General features: G+C 44.6%; 1 protein-coding gene across 1 annotated transcript; it reads left to right on the top strand.

Moving 5' to 3' along the window:
- Positions 1-2,780: 2,780 nt before the first annotated feature.
- Positions 2,781-14,978, top strand: LOC119466493 (zinc finger protein 436; the record flags this gene model as incomplete). Its single annotated transcript, XM_049658040.1, has 3 exons — positions 2,781-3,079; positions 7,265-7,273; positions 14,670-14,978. Coding segments are annotated over 3 exons (558 nt in total), but the record flags the coding sequence as incomplete, so codon positions are not given.
- Between the last annotated feature and the right edge of the window lie 135 nt (positions 14,979-15,113).

The following is a 15,113-nucleotide window of genomic DNA, read 5'->3' as shown; positions in this document are numbered from 1 at the left end:
CGCGTGGTTTAAAAAAATCTATTTTTCTCGCGATTTTCGTGATCGGATCCCCGCGTCCCCCCTTAATTTAGCTAGTTATAATTGTGTTTTGATGATACGAATTTCGGCTAATATGAATATTTTTCGTGACCCCATGAGATTTGTATCATCGAGATTCCACTGTAATTGCACAGCACGAGCTCCAATACGCCTGATAAGTGTTCTGGCCTTCATAGCTATTTCGGAAGTGCCTGTGGCAATTTGAGCCTTAGGGCAGTAAAAGGCTTGCATTAGTTTTTTCTCACATTTTGACGACCCCTAGGGAGTACGAAAAAGCGCATGTTGACTGTATATGTCACTTTATTGCATAGAAGATAGCCCTTAAAGATCCCGCTGCTGCTGGTCAATTTAAACCGTCCATGCCAGAACGGACGAGTCGACGTAGTCTCCACGTCACCTACCTCTATAGTGCTCTGTAGGAATCAACCAGTGTCGACATAACATCACTCCAGAGCAAGTGGTGCCATTCTGATTTTCTAGTTTTGTAATTTTTCTTCTTAGCAAAACTATTCTCGTTATGAATGACAAATTCATCATTACAGTAGCCTAATCTTTCAATCTAGCTTGGCGTGATATTTTCCCTTACTTTGCCTTTAAGTATTCCTCTCACTGTGACAGTGCTTTAGAAAGCTAATTTGCTTCATGGTTCTGAAATTGCATTTTTCTTGTTCTATGGTTTCAGGTGTTCACTTGTTGAAGAAGGCTCGGTGCTAATTCATGTCAGTCTCGACATGAAGGAGATTGTGGTTGTTACTATATGTGTGTGCACAGCTTTTCAAGTGCTCGCAGTTTTTGTCCTGCTTGGGGGGTGATTTATCGTCTTTTTCCTATGGCGTTTTGGGCACATGTTTGCCACTTGCTTTCTTTTGGTGTTCTTAAATAGGAGTGGTAACTTGAATTTGCAGCCTGCTTCTAGTTGTGGTACAGTGCTCCAGTTCCTACATAGCGGGCAGTGCTATGAAGGCTGAGACCTCACACATAAAATAAAGACAAAGGCATGCATTGGGTAATTCAGCGTAACATTTAGTATGATGCGTTCATATAAAAACATATGCTGTAATGATTACGTGGGAAGCATTGTAGATTTGGACCTATTTGTCACCGTATGGGCAGAGTGGCATGTTATTGGAACCAGCAGCACGCTGCTTTCACATGAAACCAAAACGTGGTATAGTCGCATACTGGAAACATAATGGCACACAATTAAATGCAATTTGACCTAACTTTACTTCTACACATTGCAGTTTAAGGTATTCTGTAGAAAGTGTCGCAGATGAATAACAATGCCTTTTAATGTACATAGAGTGAGACTTGTATAACCGCACAACTTGCATAGCTTCCACAGCCTTGCCTGCAAGGCATGAGACGGAGCAATATGACAAGTGGGTATCATTGCTGTCGTGTTTCCTGGTGAACATGTTTGGCATGAATTTACTCTATCAGTGACTGACTGCTGCTCAACACATTGCTGTCTGTTGTCTTTCTAAGCAATGCACCCCGCCCCCCTTTTTTTTCCCCCGCTATGTATGAGAAGTTTTTAAGTCGGACCATTTATATCGGCATTGCCTTGTTTTCCTGCCTCTAGCCATAGCTTGAGGCCTCTATATTTATATTTGCACTATGTTTGCATAATGCACCAGTGAACGAAGTTGTCTGAAATATTCCATGAACTCCTACGTAGAATGAGAAAAGGCAGCTAGCATGTAGGATTGTTCACCAACCTAATTTTTATACTCGTGAAACTTGGTTGCAATATTGAAGTTCTAGACTAAATATGGAGTCAGTTATTTACAAGTAAACATGTTTATAGCAGCATGACTTATTTAAAAGCTGTTATTGGCTTTGGTAGACTGCGCCAGGCATTGATGATATTGGGTAGGGACGATTTATTAAATGCGTTGCATTCTCCATAACGACGTTGAAGGTTTATTGACCTGAATATGCGACGATATGTGTGTGTGGGTGGAATTAGTATTGAGCTATGCAGGTGAGAAAAATTGTGATATAGTTACACGATTTTTCTTCTGAAAGCTAGATGCAAAGGTGAGGTTGATTGGTTCAGAAATAGAAGACGGAATGATGACCAAGCTGCTAATATATACAGACAGGTACGATTCACATGGAGAATAGGCTGCTAACATCAAATGGATTTCACCAGAAGCACACCAAAACACACATTACTGCAAGAAAAGATTAGCTTCATGACATGTACACTGCTCGTTAGAAAGCCATGGACAACGAAGCCACAGAAAGCATAGGGGGAATTAAGTGCTTTTTAATTGTAATGTTGAAATACTAATTAGGAATAGGAAAATACGAGTAAGTGAAAAGACGAATTATGGTTGGTGAGAGCTGAACTCACTGTCACGTTGCACATGCAGTGCCCTACCAATTGAGCTATGAGGTGTTTTCCAGTTGACTCTATCGTGTATATCTTTGCACTGGGAGTGTAAGAGAACACCACTCACAGACATGGCAGTGGATATGGAGCGTCCTTTTATGTGCAGGCGTCATATAGAATAAAAATTTTAGAAGCTAGCAGCTGACCACTGAAACCTTGTATGAAACCTCGTGGCATGAAGGGTTTCATGTTCGAGGCTCTTGCTATGCAGTGAGCGAGAGCAAGAAGATCTGAAGGTCTCGATCTTTGTTATTTGCAGTCACACAAAGCTAACTGAAGATGTATACTTACTAATACAAGCACACGAAAAGGCAAAAGAAACGGAAGAAATTAATTTACCTTTGCATTCCCACATGTAGATAGCCCACCGGCTTCAACGCAGAGGCCTCAGCTGTCCCTGGAAGGCGGTCCGGGATCGTCAGCGAGGCCCTTGCGGCACCAGTGTCGCTTCTGCCCTTACGCATCGAAGTGGCGAAGCAGCCTGGTGCTGCATGAGCGAGTGCACACGGGCGAGCGGCCATTTCGGTGCCACCTCTGCAGCCGCGCGTTCGCGAGCCGCGGAGACATGGTGCGCCACCTGCGTACGCACACTGGTGAGCGACCCTTTCGGTGCCCGCTCTGCCCGGCCACTTTCACCCAGCACGGCAACGTCAATGTCCATCTCCGCTCGCATGGCCAGCCGACACCAGCGGCACGACGGAACAGACTTCACCACCCTGCCTTTGACCGCATGACGCATTGACACCGCAGTCATTCCTGCAAGTGCTCTCACGAGGCTGCGATTATTTGGGAGGAGTTGAGAGAACATGACTTGTTTTGTTATAGGTGCTCCCTATTGTTCATAGGGAGAGATCATGTTGTCACCTTATCAGGCTATGATTGCCATACAAGGACATTTGGTTGCGTTGGATTTGTGTTGTCATGTCAGTAATCACGCTAGTTGATGTTCTATGATCAGGCTTCGTAGTGCAGAAACAATAAACAGGACAGAGGGTGTACAAGAGGGTGTTCCCCTCTGTCCTGTTCATTGTTTCCACACTAAGTTTGATATTGGATTTTATCCACATGTTTGCTTTAAAGAAATTTAACATGGCACACAGAAACATACCACAAGTATACCTACGCTGAAGGATCATCATCATCATCAGCCTATATTTTATGTCCACTGCAGGACGAAGGCCTCTCCCTGCGATCTCCAATTACCCCTGTCTTGCGCTAGCGTATTCCAACTTGCGCCTGCAAATTTCCTAACTTCATCATCCCATCTGGTTTTCTGCCGACCTCGACTGCGCTTCCCTTCTCTTGGTATCCATTCTGTAACCCTAATGGTCCACTGGTTATCCATCCTACGCATTACATGGGCTGCCCAGCTCCATTTCTTCCGCTTAATGTCAACTAGAATATCGGCTATCCCCGTTTGTTCTCTGATCCACACCGCTCTCTTCCTGTCTCTTAACGTTAGTCCTAAGATTTTTCGTTCCATCGCTCTTTGTGCGGTCCTTAACGTGTTTTCGAGCTTCTTTGTTAACCTCCAAGTTTCTGCCCCATATGTTATCACCGGTAGAATGCAATGATTGTACACTTTTCTTTTCAACGACAGTGGTAAGCTCCCAGTCAGGATTTGGTAATGCCTGCCGTATGCACTCCAACCCAATTTTATTCTTCTGTAAATTTCTTTCTCGTGATCAGGGTCCCCTGTGAGTAATTGACCTAGATAAACGTACTCCTTTACAGACTCTAGAGGCTGACTGGCGATCCTGAATTCTTGTTCCCTTGCCAGGCTATTGAACATTTCTTTGTCTTCTGCATATTCATCTTCAACCCAATTCTTACACTTTCTCGATTAAGGTCCTCAATCATTTGTTGTAATTCGTCTCCATTGTTGCTGAATAGGACAATGTCATCTGCAAACCGAAGGTTGCTGAGATATTCGCCGTTGATCCTCACTCCTAAGCCTTCCCAGTCTAAGAGCTTGAATACTTCTTCTAAGCATGCAGTGAATAGCATTGGAGAGATTGTGTCTCCTTGCCTGACCCCTTTCTTGATAGGTAATTTTCTACTTTTCTTGTGGAGAACCAAGGTAGCTGTGGAATCCTTGTAGATGTTTGCTAAGATATTCACGTATGCCTCCTGTACTTTTTGATTACGCAATGCCTCTATGACTGCTGGTATCTCTACTGAATCAAATGCCTTTTCATAATCTATGAAAGCCATGTAGAGAGGTTGATTGTACTCCGCAGATTTCTCGATTACCTGATTTATGACATGGATATGATCCATCGTAGAATATCCCTTCCTGAAGCCAGCCTGTTCTCTTGGTTGGCTGAAGTCAAGTGTTGCCCTGATTCTATTGGAAATTATCTTGGTGAATATTTTATACAATACTGAAAGCAAGCTAATGGGTCTATAATTCTTCAGTTCTTTAACGTCTCCCTTCTTATGGATTAGTATAATGTTGGCGTTCTTCCAGCTTTCTGGTACACATGAAGTTGTGAGGCATTGCGTATAAAGGGCCGCAAGCTTTTCAAGCATGATATCTCCTCCATCTTTGATTAAATCTACTGTTATTCCTTCTTCTCCAGCAGCTTTGCCCCTGGTCATGTCATTCAGGGCCCTTCTAACTTCAGTGCTAGTTATAGAAGGAGCCTCTGTATCCGGTTCATCACTATTTTGAATGAAAGTACCTTGGCTGTTTTGGGCACTGTACAGGTCAGTATAGAATTCTTCCGCTGCTTTTACTATGTCATAGAAATTGCTGATGATATTACCATGCTTATCTTTCAGTGCATAGATCTTGCCTTGTCCGATGCCAAGCTTTCTTCTTACTGATTTAATGCTGCGTCCATATTTTACGGCTTCCTCAATCTTTCCCACGTTATAATTTCGAATATCCCGTACTTTTTTCTTGTTGATTAGTTTTGACAGTTCAGCGAATTCTATCTGATCTCTTGAGTTAGACATTTTCATCTTCTGTCGTTTCTTTATTAGGTCCTTTGTTTCTTGGGAGAGCTTACCTACTGGTTGCCTTGGTGCCCTACCTCCTACTTCAATGGCTGCTTCTGAGATCAACCTAGTTACGGTTTCATTCATTACCTCTATGTTGTCTTTATCTTCCTTTTCTAAAGCTGCATATTTGTTTGCAAGCACCAGCCTGAATTGGTCTGCTTTTACCCTTACTGCCTCTAGGTTGGCCTGTTTCCTCTTGACTAATTTCACTCTCTCTCTCTTCAAATTGAGAGAAATCCTAGACCTCACTAACGTATGGTCACTGCTGAAGCAATGCGGTACGCTGAAGCAATGGAAGGTAATTTCCGCTGGACACATGAAGCACATGCAAGCATTGTTTTGCCATGTCGGTTGCAAAACAGCACTTATATGCATCTGTTTACTCTGTTGCAGTTACTTGCACTTTTGCAATTTTCTTGTAGCACTCATTGTAACTGTTTCTGCAACAGAAGGTACTTTTGATTATTTTGTTTGGTGCATTAGTAGACTACCTTTGATATTATGAGCAAACTGTGTGGCTCTTTCACAGGTTGTGTACAATAGCGTTTGTGCTTTGTCATGGCTTTGACCTTGTTTCTGCTTGTAATGTTACGTCCTGTACCAGTATTGCATTGCAGTCAGCATGGGAATATTCATGTAAGGAAAGTATTGAATCCGTCCAGAATGCTAGAGTACATTCTTGAAGCCACGCAGTGCTTGTTTCATTTTAAATAGGACTTGTTGCCGACAAAACTACGGCTTGAAGGGATCACTATATCACCCCGATGTCCGCATTGCCACGGCCGCTGGATACAAGCGCACACGGTGCGGCCTGCCGCGCGCTCTGAAAACTGCGTGAGGGGGCTTAGTTTTCCGCGCCACCGCCGCGGCGCCACCGGAGGGGGACGGTTGTTGAGAGTGCGCGTGGAATGAAATGCGCCGCGCACTGCTGTAGTTTTGCTTGGGCGCGTGCGCCGTTCCACCCGCGCAAAATATTCGTTTAAAAGCCACCTAAAGCACACAATTGTTCATTACCACTCTTGCTTTACGACAGCTGCCGCTGTTGGGGAATTTTCGGGCTTGCCCTGCATCTCCGAGATGAGACTTCTCGCACCGATCGCTGTTCGAAGAAGTAATCACGAAGTAATCAAGAATTTTCCCGGTATCCAATAGAATCTCAGCTAGCGGTTCTAGAGGTGTTTCACCTTGCCTAACAGACCAAGTTCTCCATTTGTGTCTTAATATGTTTGGCTATTCGCGTTTAATGATTACAATCAGATTAAAAAAAATACTTCGCAAACAGCTGCAATTTCGAAAACTTATTCGTTCCTGCAGTTGCCTCTAAACCCGCTGATAGTACATATGATGAAATATCACGTACCACAGCCAAACACTAATGCTTCTCATGTGTGTGCGACCATCTCGCAGAAGTGAATTCGCGTCACCTAAAAGAATATCTTCCGCAAGATAACTCTCATTCCACACATAATTCCAACAGTGAATATGAAATACGGACAAACGACACGAAGTGAATTTATTGAATGCCAAGTTCGCGCTCTTCCCTGCCCATGTTTCTTGTCTTTTGGGCTGCGCATGTTATTATAAAAACATCAAGCCCATTGACTCGCGTCAGAGTCTCAAGACTTTTCTTGATAGTGGTTTTTGTACCAGCTTTAAAAGACGCTCAACCGTTGCATCTACGTTGCCAGCCCAGTTGCAGAGCAAAGGTCGAAGTAACTTCCTCAAAAGCATTTCAGAAAGTTTCTTGGAATGCTCCGGATCGTTCGCTTCGCACATCAAGGCGAGACATCGGGTGAAGTGCGGCAGCAGTGCTGAGAGGAGCAACGTGCATAGCTTTCCGCTCCTTCTCACCTCCACAGATTTCATTACTTTGTTGATAAAGTTGCACGTCAGCTGGCAGATGCCGATGAGTTGAGGTGTCGGGTACTTTAGATGCCCGCTGTCCAGGTTTTTCATCAACCCATAAACTGCCTCCGTCGGTTTTGACACTTGCAGGAGTTTCTTGCATTGATGGCATAAGAGCTGTGAAATTCAAAAAATTAAGAACAATCAATAAAGCAATGAGCGGCATTATTTTTGTAAAATTGAGGAATGAGCCATGAAGGCTTTTTTTTTCGCTAGAACAAGAACTATTTTTGTTTTGCTTAACAAATGTGTCTGACAAAAAAAAAACAAGGATGCCAATTGCAGCTCACGTAGTTGAACGAACCAGTTCTTTCAGATCGCGTAGCCGCGAATGTTTTAATATTCAAGTTCATACCTTTTCATCACAGGCACGGGCGAGGTAGCCGGCCAAAAAGGCAATTGGAGCAATTTCGAGCTCATCTTGCGCCTGTGACCAGTAGTTCACGCACTCGAGCTCGCCTGAAAGCTCCCTAGCAGCATGTTTGATTTCAACTGGGTAACTAGGAACATCATTGTCTTGGCTCGGCAGGCTGACGACAGCGTTGGACTCAGAACTGGACGGTGCGTTGCCTGTCTTTGCCGCATGCAGGATCCCAACCTACAGAAAAAAGTGAGCAATGTTATGGTTCCCTAGTATTTAATTATAACAGTTCTAACCTTTAGAAGTTTCTCCACGGAGAAGACAGCTGCCCGAGCATCGACTCTGTCGTTGCCCCCGTTGAACTGCCTCAGACAGCTGAAGAATGATTCCACGGGGTCACTGTTAAATCCCCGAGTCAGAACGTACCGGAACCTGGGGACAGTCGATACAGCAGAAGGAGTCAGTGAAATTACAATTGAAGCAGGGAGAAATTTAATGCTTACAAGAGAAAAACTTACTTGGCATGATCTAGAAGGTATTCTATTACTGCCACTGTAGACCTAGTTGTCAGCAACGTCGCCTCGTAAGTCTCCTTTGTGATCTTCTGCTTTGATCGGCCGCCAGAAAGCTGTAAATCCTCAATATAGTTGATAAAATCCACTTCCAGCCATAAAAGCCTTTCGTCGTCTGTCGCGTAGAAGGGCTCCTCCTGCTGACCACGCAGCTTTAAACCTCCAATGTCGTGAGTGGCGTACCATTTAGCTACCATTTCCATAAAAAAGATGGTGGCGAGGCAGTCCTGGAATTCTGCCGCGTCAGGATGGCACTTCGGGTTTTCTTGGAGGAATTTTAACGTAGCTATAATAACTTGCGAAAAGATTTGCTTCGCTCTTAGCACTTTCTGTTTTTCCAAGTTATTTGGTTCAACATGAGCACGGGTGAGGAATCTTACAGGCTTCACCAGCAGCTGAGACTGTATTTCGAACAGCTTTTTCATGTAGACACCGCCTTTGATTAGCTGATCCCCGTCTAATAGGTCTCTTTCCAGAAAATTGTTCCGGAGATTCTTGATCAGATGGTTTTGATCAAAAGAAAGGAAGAGCGGATCACCTGCACGCACTGGGTGGGTCACCACGTGGGAAAGCGTGCCGTCGTCGGAAAGGCTTTTGAACAGCGAGACATTTGTTTGGTGGTTGTCGGTCACAACCCGCACAATCCGGAATCCCGCTTCCTCAGTAAGTTTCATCACCTCTGCTGTGATGTTACTCAGTTGCTCGCCCTTCAAACACCGAGTAAAAAAATAGCCAACAGGTATGACATATGGGGTTGAAAGTCCTCTGAGGATAAAGCACAGAAGGCGGTTTGCAACCCGAGGTGCTGCCATTGCATCTTGCTCTGAGCCAGGCCCCATGTCGACAAGGCCAAAAATTTTGTCCACTTGGCGATCATATATAACTTTTTGTTGTATTGACATTTCGTCAATAATAAGGGAGCACATTCGCTCCTGCTCCACAACCAAGCCTTCTCTTTCCAAACGCAGGCGCTCTTTGATCAACGGGGTTATCCCAACCTCGCCTGTTGATTTACCCACGTACTTCTGCAACGTGGTGCGACAGGGAAGCTTGAAGAGAGCCCTCGACCGGACGTGACTGTAGCCTTTGTTAGAGCAAGCCTTCCAGAGAACACACTCCCTCAGGATAGCCTCGCTATATGCTGGATTTTTCGCATGAAAGTTAACTACTTGATTTTGAATGAACAAAGCCGCTTTCTCGCCTTGTTCGGCAGCTGTTAAGACGGTCAAAAACTGCTGAATTTCTTTACTCTCACCGTACGCTCTCAGGCGCACGTGCGCTTCATCGTAGCCGTCTTGAAGCGTCTGCAGCGCCTTTTTGAGGCGAGAAAGTTTCATCTCGAGCCGATGAATGGTTTTCTTTGACTTCTCCATCATGCCGTCAATGTCCAGATCGGTTTGCGATGCACCATCCAACAACAAAGTGTTCTGGTCACTATTTTCTCTTGCAGTTTCAGTCGCGAGTTCAATAACGCAACCGTGATTTTCGCCTTCCGATTGATTTATCGCGCAGCAATCCCCACTGTCACTGGTCACAACATCACTTTGTTCATCTGGCAAGCTTAGCGACACACATTTTCGGGGATTTTTCCTACTTCTTTGTGTATTGTCCCTTCTCATGTATGCCGGATAATTAGGAAAAACTGAAGGAACTGCAGTCGGAAGCAAGACCCTATACTTTGTTGTCTTGCGGTAATCATCTTCTTTAAAATGCAGGGAACATACCAGTGATGAGTCGTTAGGCTCCCACTTGCTTGCTTTGCCACTGGAACCTTGCCGTGAGATGTTGTGCAGCCACTGGGATCGTCGTCCTGCATCTGACGGAAACTCGTGGTAGCGGATGCCTGGATTCTTCTTCGCGTTGCTTGTGCACCGTGGCACACAACAGTTACGCGGCATAGTGCCGCATGCGCAGTACTTCCCAGGAACAATACCCGAGAGCGTACACAAGCTGCTGGCAGGCAAATAAAAGCTCCGCTGCGAAATCGTGGTCCTCCAAATGACTGATTTGCTGCGGCAGCGTCCGCGAGAGCGCCACCGGTACGCTTTTTCCCGCGTTTACCCGTCCCCGCCGCGTAGCGCCCAACAGCGGCCGCATATGCAACTACGGCTCCTCACGCTCTCTCTCACAGGGAGCCGCCTGGCGCGGCAGGCCGCACCGTGTGCGCTTGCATCCAGCGGCCGTGGCATTGCACTCAATTAATGACTACCTCAGAGTAATCAAAACTAATGTTCAAGGCGATGCATTTCCGTATTGCAGGCACCGGAAGCATCATCATAGTTGCCATGTTTTGGACACCACTCATGGGGTCTGTGACAGAGCTGTGCAGCAGTCTTGGAAGTCATACTCTGTTGTACAGACCTGCCTGGTTTAAGTAAGAAAGAAGCGTACTCAGAGAGGGTGCCGTGCTTCCACAAATAGCATCAACTGTGTGGTGCAAAATGGCAGTATTGGTGAAGTCTTCTGTATGAAAATGCAATAAAATTTCATTGACTAGATTTTTTTGTTGATGCAATGTAATGAACTTTCTTTATAATATCAGATGTTGATTATGGTTCTTTAACTTTAAATCATATGTGTTAAGTTCTGGGATAGGGTGCAACATTTTCATAGTAGCGCACAACCAATCCGATCCAATGTTTAGACAATTTCTCGCACTTACGAAAGTTCTATTCTGAATCAACTTGGTGCTCTGGACACTAAGCAATAATCAGTTTCCTGACATGAGTTAAAATGTCACTAAAGGCTATGAAGTTTACGTAGATCGACAGATTATTTTTCTGGAAATGTATAATTGCTTTCTGTGTGCATATAGTCAACGACCGATTTTGTGGATGCCCGATTTTTCCGACATGCCCAATAATTCGGATGCCGTCGAGGCACTGCCACGTACCCCATAGAGTCTTTGTATAAAAACATCTGAAATTTCGGGCGCAAAAAACCTTCGCCATTCGTTTTTCCTGACTTTTTGCCATGACTGCCGGCCAGAAACGGCAGTAATTGAAGCTGCCACCACCGCCATTTTGATTATCTCGCCTCGAACCGGCACTCGCACACTGATTCGCTGGCAGCCATAGCCACCACTGCGGCAATGCTACTTCGACGTTCGCTACCGAGCTTTCTGTTCGGTGCCGTGTTTGTCATTCGAAAAATTTCGCCACTCTTAGCAATGGCACTGACTCTGCCTTTGTAATCCTCGCCATTGTCTTGGAAAATTGAAAAGCATGGTGCATTGCATAAAGCCGGTTCCCGAAATCAGCTTCGCCTCGTTACAACAGTGGTACGCAGTGAAGCATATGTGAAGTATCATGGTGAAACATTAAGAGTGAGAAGGGGCAATCGTCACGGGACACGATGTGTATTGCTTAATTATACACGCTTGCACTCGCCGTTTCCTTCGACAGTACGAGCTACAATACACCTAATAAGTATACTGGCAGGCCTTCATAGCTATTTTGGACGTGCCTGTGGCAATAATTTGAGCTCTTGGGGGCAGTAAAAGGAATGCATTCGTTTTTTAGGACGTTTTCGCGACCCCTAGGGAGTCCGAAAAATCGGACGTTGACTGTATATGTCACTTTAGTAGGGTTTCCACTTGGGCTTGTTGGTTTTCCATTAAGATTGTGTTCCTTCTTTTGTCCATGTTGTTTGCGTGCAATGCTACACGTTCTTAATACGTCACTTTGTTGCACAGAAGATAGCCCTTGAAGGACCCGCTGCTGCTGGTCAATTTAAACTGTCCGTGCCAGAATGGACGAGTTGACGTAATATCCACGTCCCCTACCTCTATAGCGCTGTGTATGAATCAACCAGTGTTGGCGTCACATAAGAGGTACAATAGTCCACAGCAAGTGGCACTATTCTGATTTTCTATTTTTATAATTTTTCTACTTAAAAAGCTGTTCTCGCTATGAATGACGAATTCATCATTACAGTAGCCTAATCTTCTATCTAGCTTGATGTAATATTTTGCCTTACTTTCCCATTAAACTTGGCTTTTGGTATTCCTCTCACTGTGACATTGCTTTGGAACGGTAATTTTCTTCATGGTTCTGAAATTGCATTTTTCTTGTTCCATGGTTTCAGGTATTCACTCGTTGAAGAAGGCTCGGTGCTGATTCATGTCGTCTCGACATGAGGGAGATTGTGATTGCTATTATGTGTGCGTGCACAGCTTTTTAAGAGCTCGCAATTGTTGTCCTGCTGAAGGGATGATTTCTTGTCGCTTTTCTATGGCGTTTTCGGCACATGTCTGCCGCTTGCTTTCTTTTGTCCTTAAATAGGAATGGTTGTGACTTGAATTCATAGCCTGCTTCCACATGTGGTACAATGCTCCGTTTCATACATAGCCGGCAGTTCTATGAAGGCTAGAAAGACCTCTCATTGACAGAATTGTGGGCCAGAAAATTGTGCTTCACCTATGAAACAAGAACAAAACTATGCTTTGTGTAATTCAATGCAACATTTAGTACCATAAGGTTATGTCAAAAAACATATGCTGTAATGATTACATGGAACGCATCGTAGATTTGGACCCATTTGTCACCGGGTGAGCAGGATGGCATGTTATTGGAACCAGTAGCATGCTGCTTGCACTTGCAACCAAAACATCGTATGTTGATACTGGAAACATAACGGTGTGCAATTAAATCCAATTTGACATAACTTTACTTCTACACATTGCAGTTTATGCTGTTTCATAGAAAGGTGTCGCAGATGAATAACAACACCTTTCAATGTGCAGGGATTGAGACTTGTATAACCACACAACTTGCATAGCTTCTCGAACCTTACCTGCTAGGCATGAGACGGAGCAATATGACAAGTGGGTTTCATTTCTCTCGAGTTGCCCTGTGAACATGTTTTGCATGAATGAACTCTATCAGTGACTGACCGCTGCTGAACACATTGCTGTCTGTTGTCTTTCTAAGCAATGCACCCCCCCCCCTTTTTTTTCCCCTGCAATGTATGCTGCAGTAGAACCTTCATGCTGGCTAATTGGTTCGTACTTGAAGGAAGGTTAAAACTGCGCGAAAAAACGCGGACAAGTGGAAGGAACACACAAAGCACCACGAGCGCAGACTGCCAACTGTTTATTCTTGGTAATCAAACCATAGGCCATTTCAAGCGAGAACCCAGGCACGTGACCACATCGTCGCTCACACATGTGCTGATAACATGTTTTTTGTGTTCCTTCCGCTTGTCCTCATTTATTCACGCAGTTTTAACCTTCCTTCCTTTATGCAATGTATGAGAAGGTTTTAAATCAGAACAACATTTTTATCGGCACAGCCTTGTTTGCTTGCCTCAAGCCATAACTTCAGGGCTCTATATATATATTTGCACTCATCTAACGCACCAGTGAACCAAGTTGTCTGAAATATCCCATGATCCCCTATGTAGAATGAGAGAAGGCAGCTACCATGTAGGATTGTTCACCAACGTAATTTTTATACTAGTAAAACTTTGTTGGTATATCGAATTTCTAGGCTGAATATGGAGTAAGGTCTTCACAAGTTAACAATATGTTTATAATTGCATGACAGATATAAAAACTATTACTGGCTTTGGTAGACTGCGCCAGGCGTCATTGACATTGAGTAGGGATGTTTTATTAAACGTGTTGCGTTATCCATAACGACGTTGAAGGTTTGTTGACCTGAATATGCGACTAGATGTGTGTGTGGGTGGAATTAGTATTGAGCTGCATACTGATCGTTACAACTACATGAAAGCCATATAAAATGAAGCCATGGAAAGCATAGGAGAAATTAATTCCTTTGTAATTGTTATAATATAAATAATTAGGAAAAGGAAAATGAGAGTGGATGAGTACACATTACGGTTGGTGAGAGCTGAAACCACTGGCATGTTACAAATGCAGTGCTCTACCAATTGAGCTACAACAGGTGTCTCCCAATCAACTCTATTGTGTATGTCTTCTAGATCTAGCACTGGGAGTGTAAGAGAATGCCACTTACAGACATGGCAGTAGATATGGAGCATCCTTTCAGTTGCAGGCGTCATGTAGAATAAAAATTTTAGAAGCTGGCAGCTGGCCACTGAAAGCTCATATGCAACCTCGTGGCATGAAGGGTTTCATATTCGAGGCCCTCGTTATTCAATGAACAAGAGCCAGAAGATCTGAAGGGCTCAATTTTTTTTTTGCTTACAATCACACAAAGCCAACTGCCAATGTATAGTAATACAAATACGCCGAAAGACAAAAGAAAAAAAATTTGACCTTTGCATTCCCACATGTAGCTGGCCCACCGGCTTCAACGCAGAGGCCTCAGCTGTCCCTGGGAGGTGGGGCAGAGTCGCCAGCGAGGCCCTTGCAGCACCAGTGTCGCCTATGCCCATACGAATCGAAGTGGCGAAGCAGCCTGGTGCAGCACGAGCGGGTGCACACGGGCGAGAGGCCGTTTCGGTGCCACCTATGCAACCGTGGGTTTGTGCATCGCTCGCATGTGGTGCGCCACATCCGCACACACACTGGCGAGCGACCCTTCCAGTGCCCGCTCTGCCCGGCCACCTTCGCACAGCGCAGCAATGTCAAGGTGCACCTGCGCTCGCACTCTCCACAGGAGGTAGCATCAATCACTTCGCACAGCTGGCTGAAACCAGCAGTGTGATGCAGCAGGCACTCACACATGTTTCTGCATCTAAATAAACAAAAATATTCCACCTTTGACTCCGCGAGGCGTTGATACTATAATCTTAGACCGTGTAGGTCGATTTTTGTTAGCCATGCGCCGTTGGCACAGCGCGTGTTGTTGAAAGAAGACTACTAGTGTAAGAGCGAAAAGTTTTCTAATCAGTTTACTAG

Source organism: Dermacentor silvarum, chromosome 10 (genome assembly GCF_013339745.2).
Source record: "Dermacentor silvarum isolate Dsil-2018 chromosome 10, BIME_Dsil_1.4, whole genome shotgun sequence".
In the NCBI taxonomy this organism is placed as follows: domain Eukaryota; kingdom Metazoa; phylum Arthropoda; class Arachnida; order Ixodida; family Ixodidae; genus Dermacentor; species Dermacentor silvarum.
Note: the sequence above shows the minus strand (reverse complement) of the source record. Positions and strands in the feature narration are given on the sequence as shown.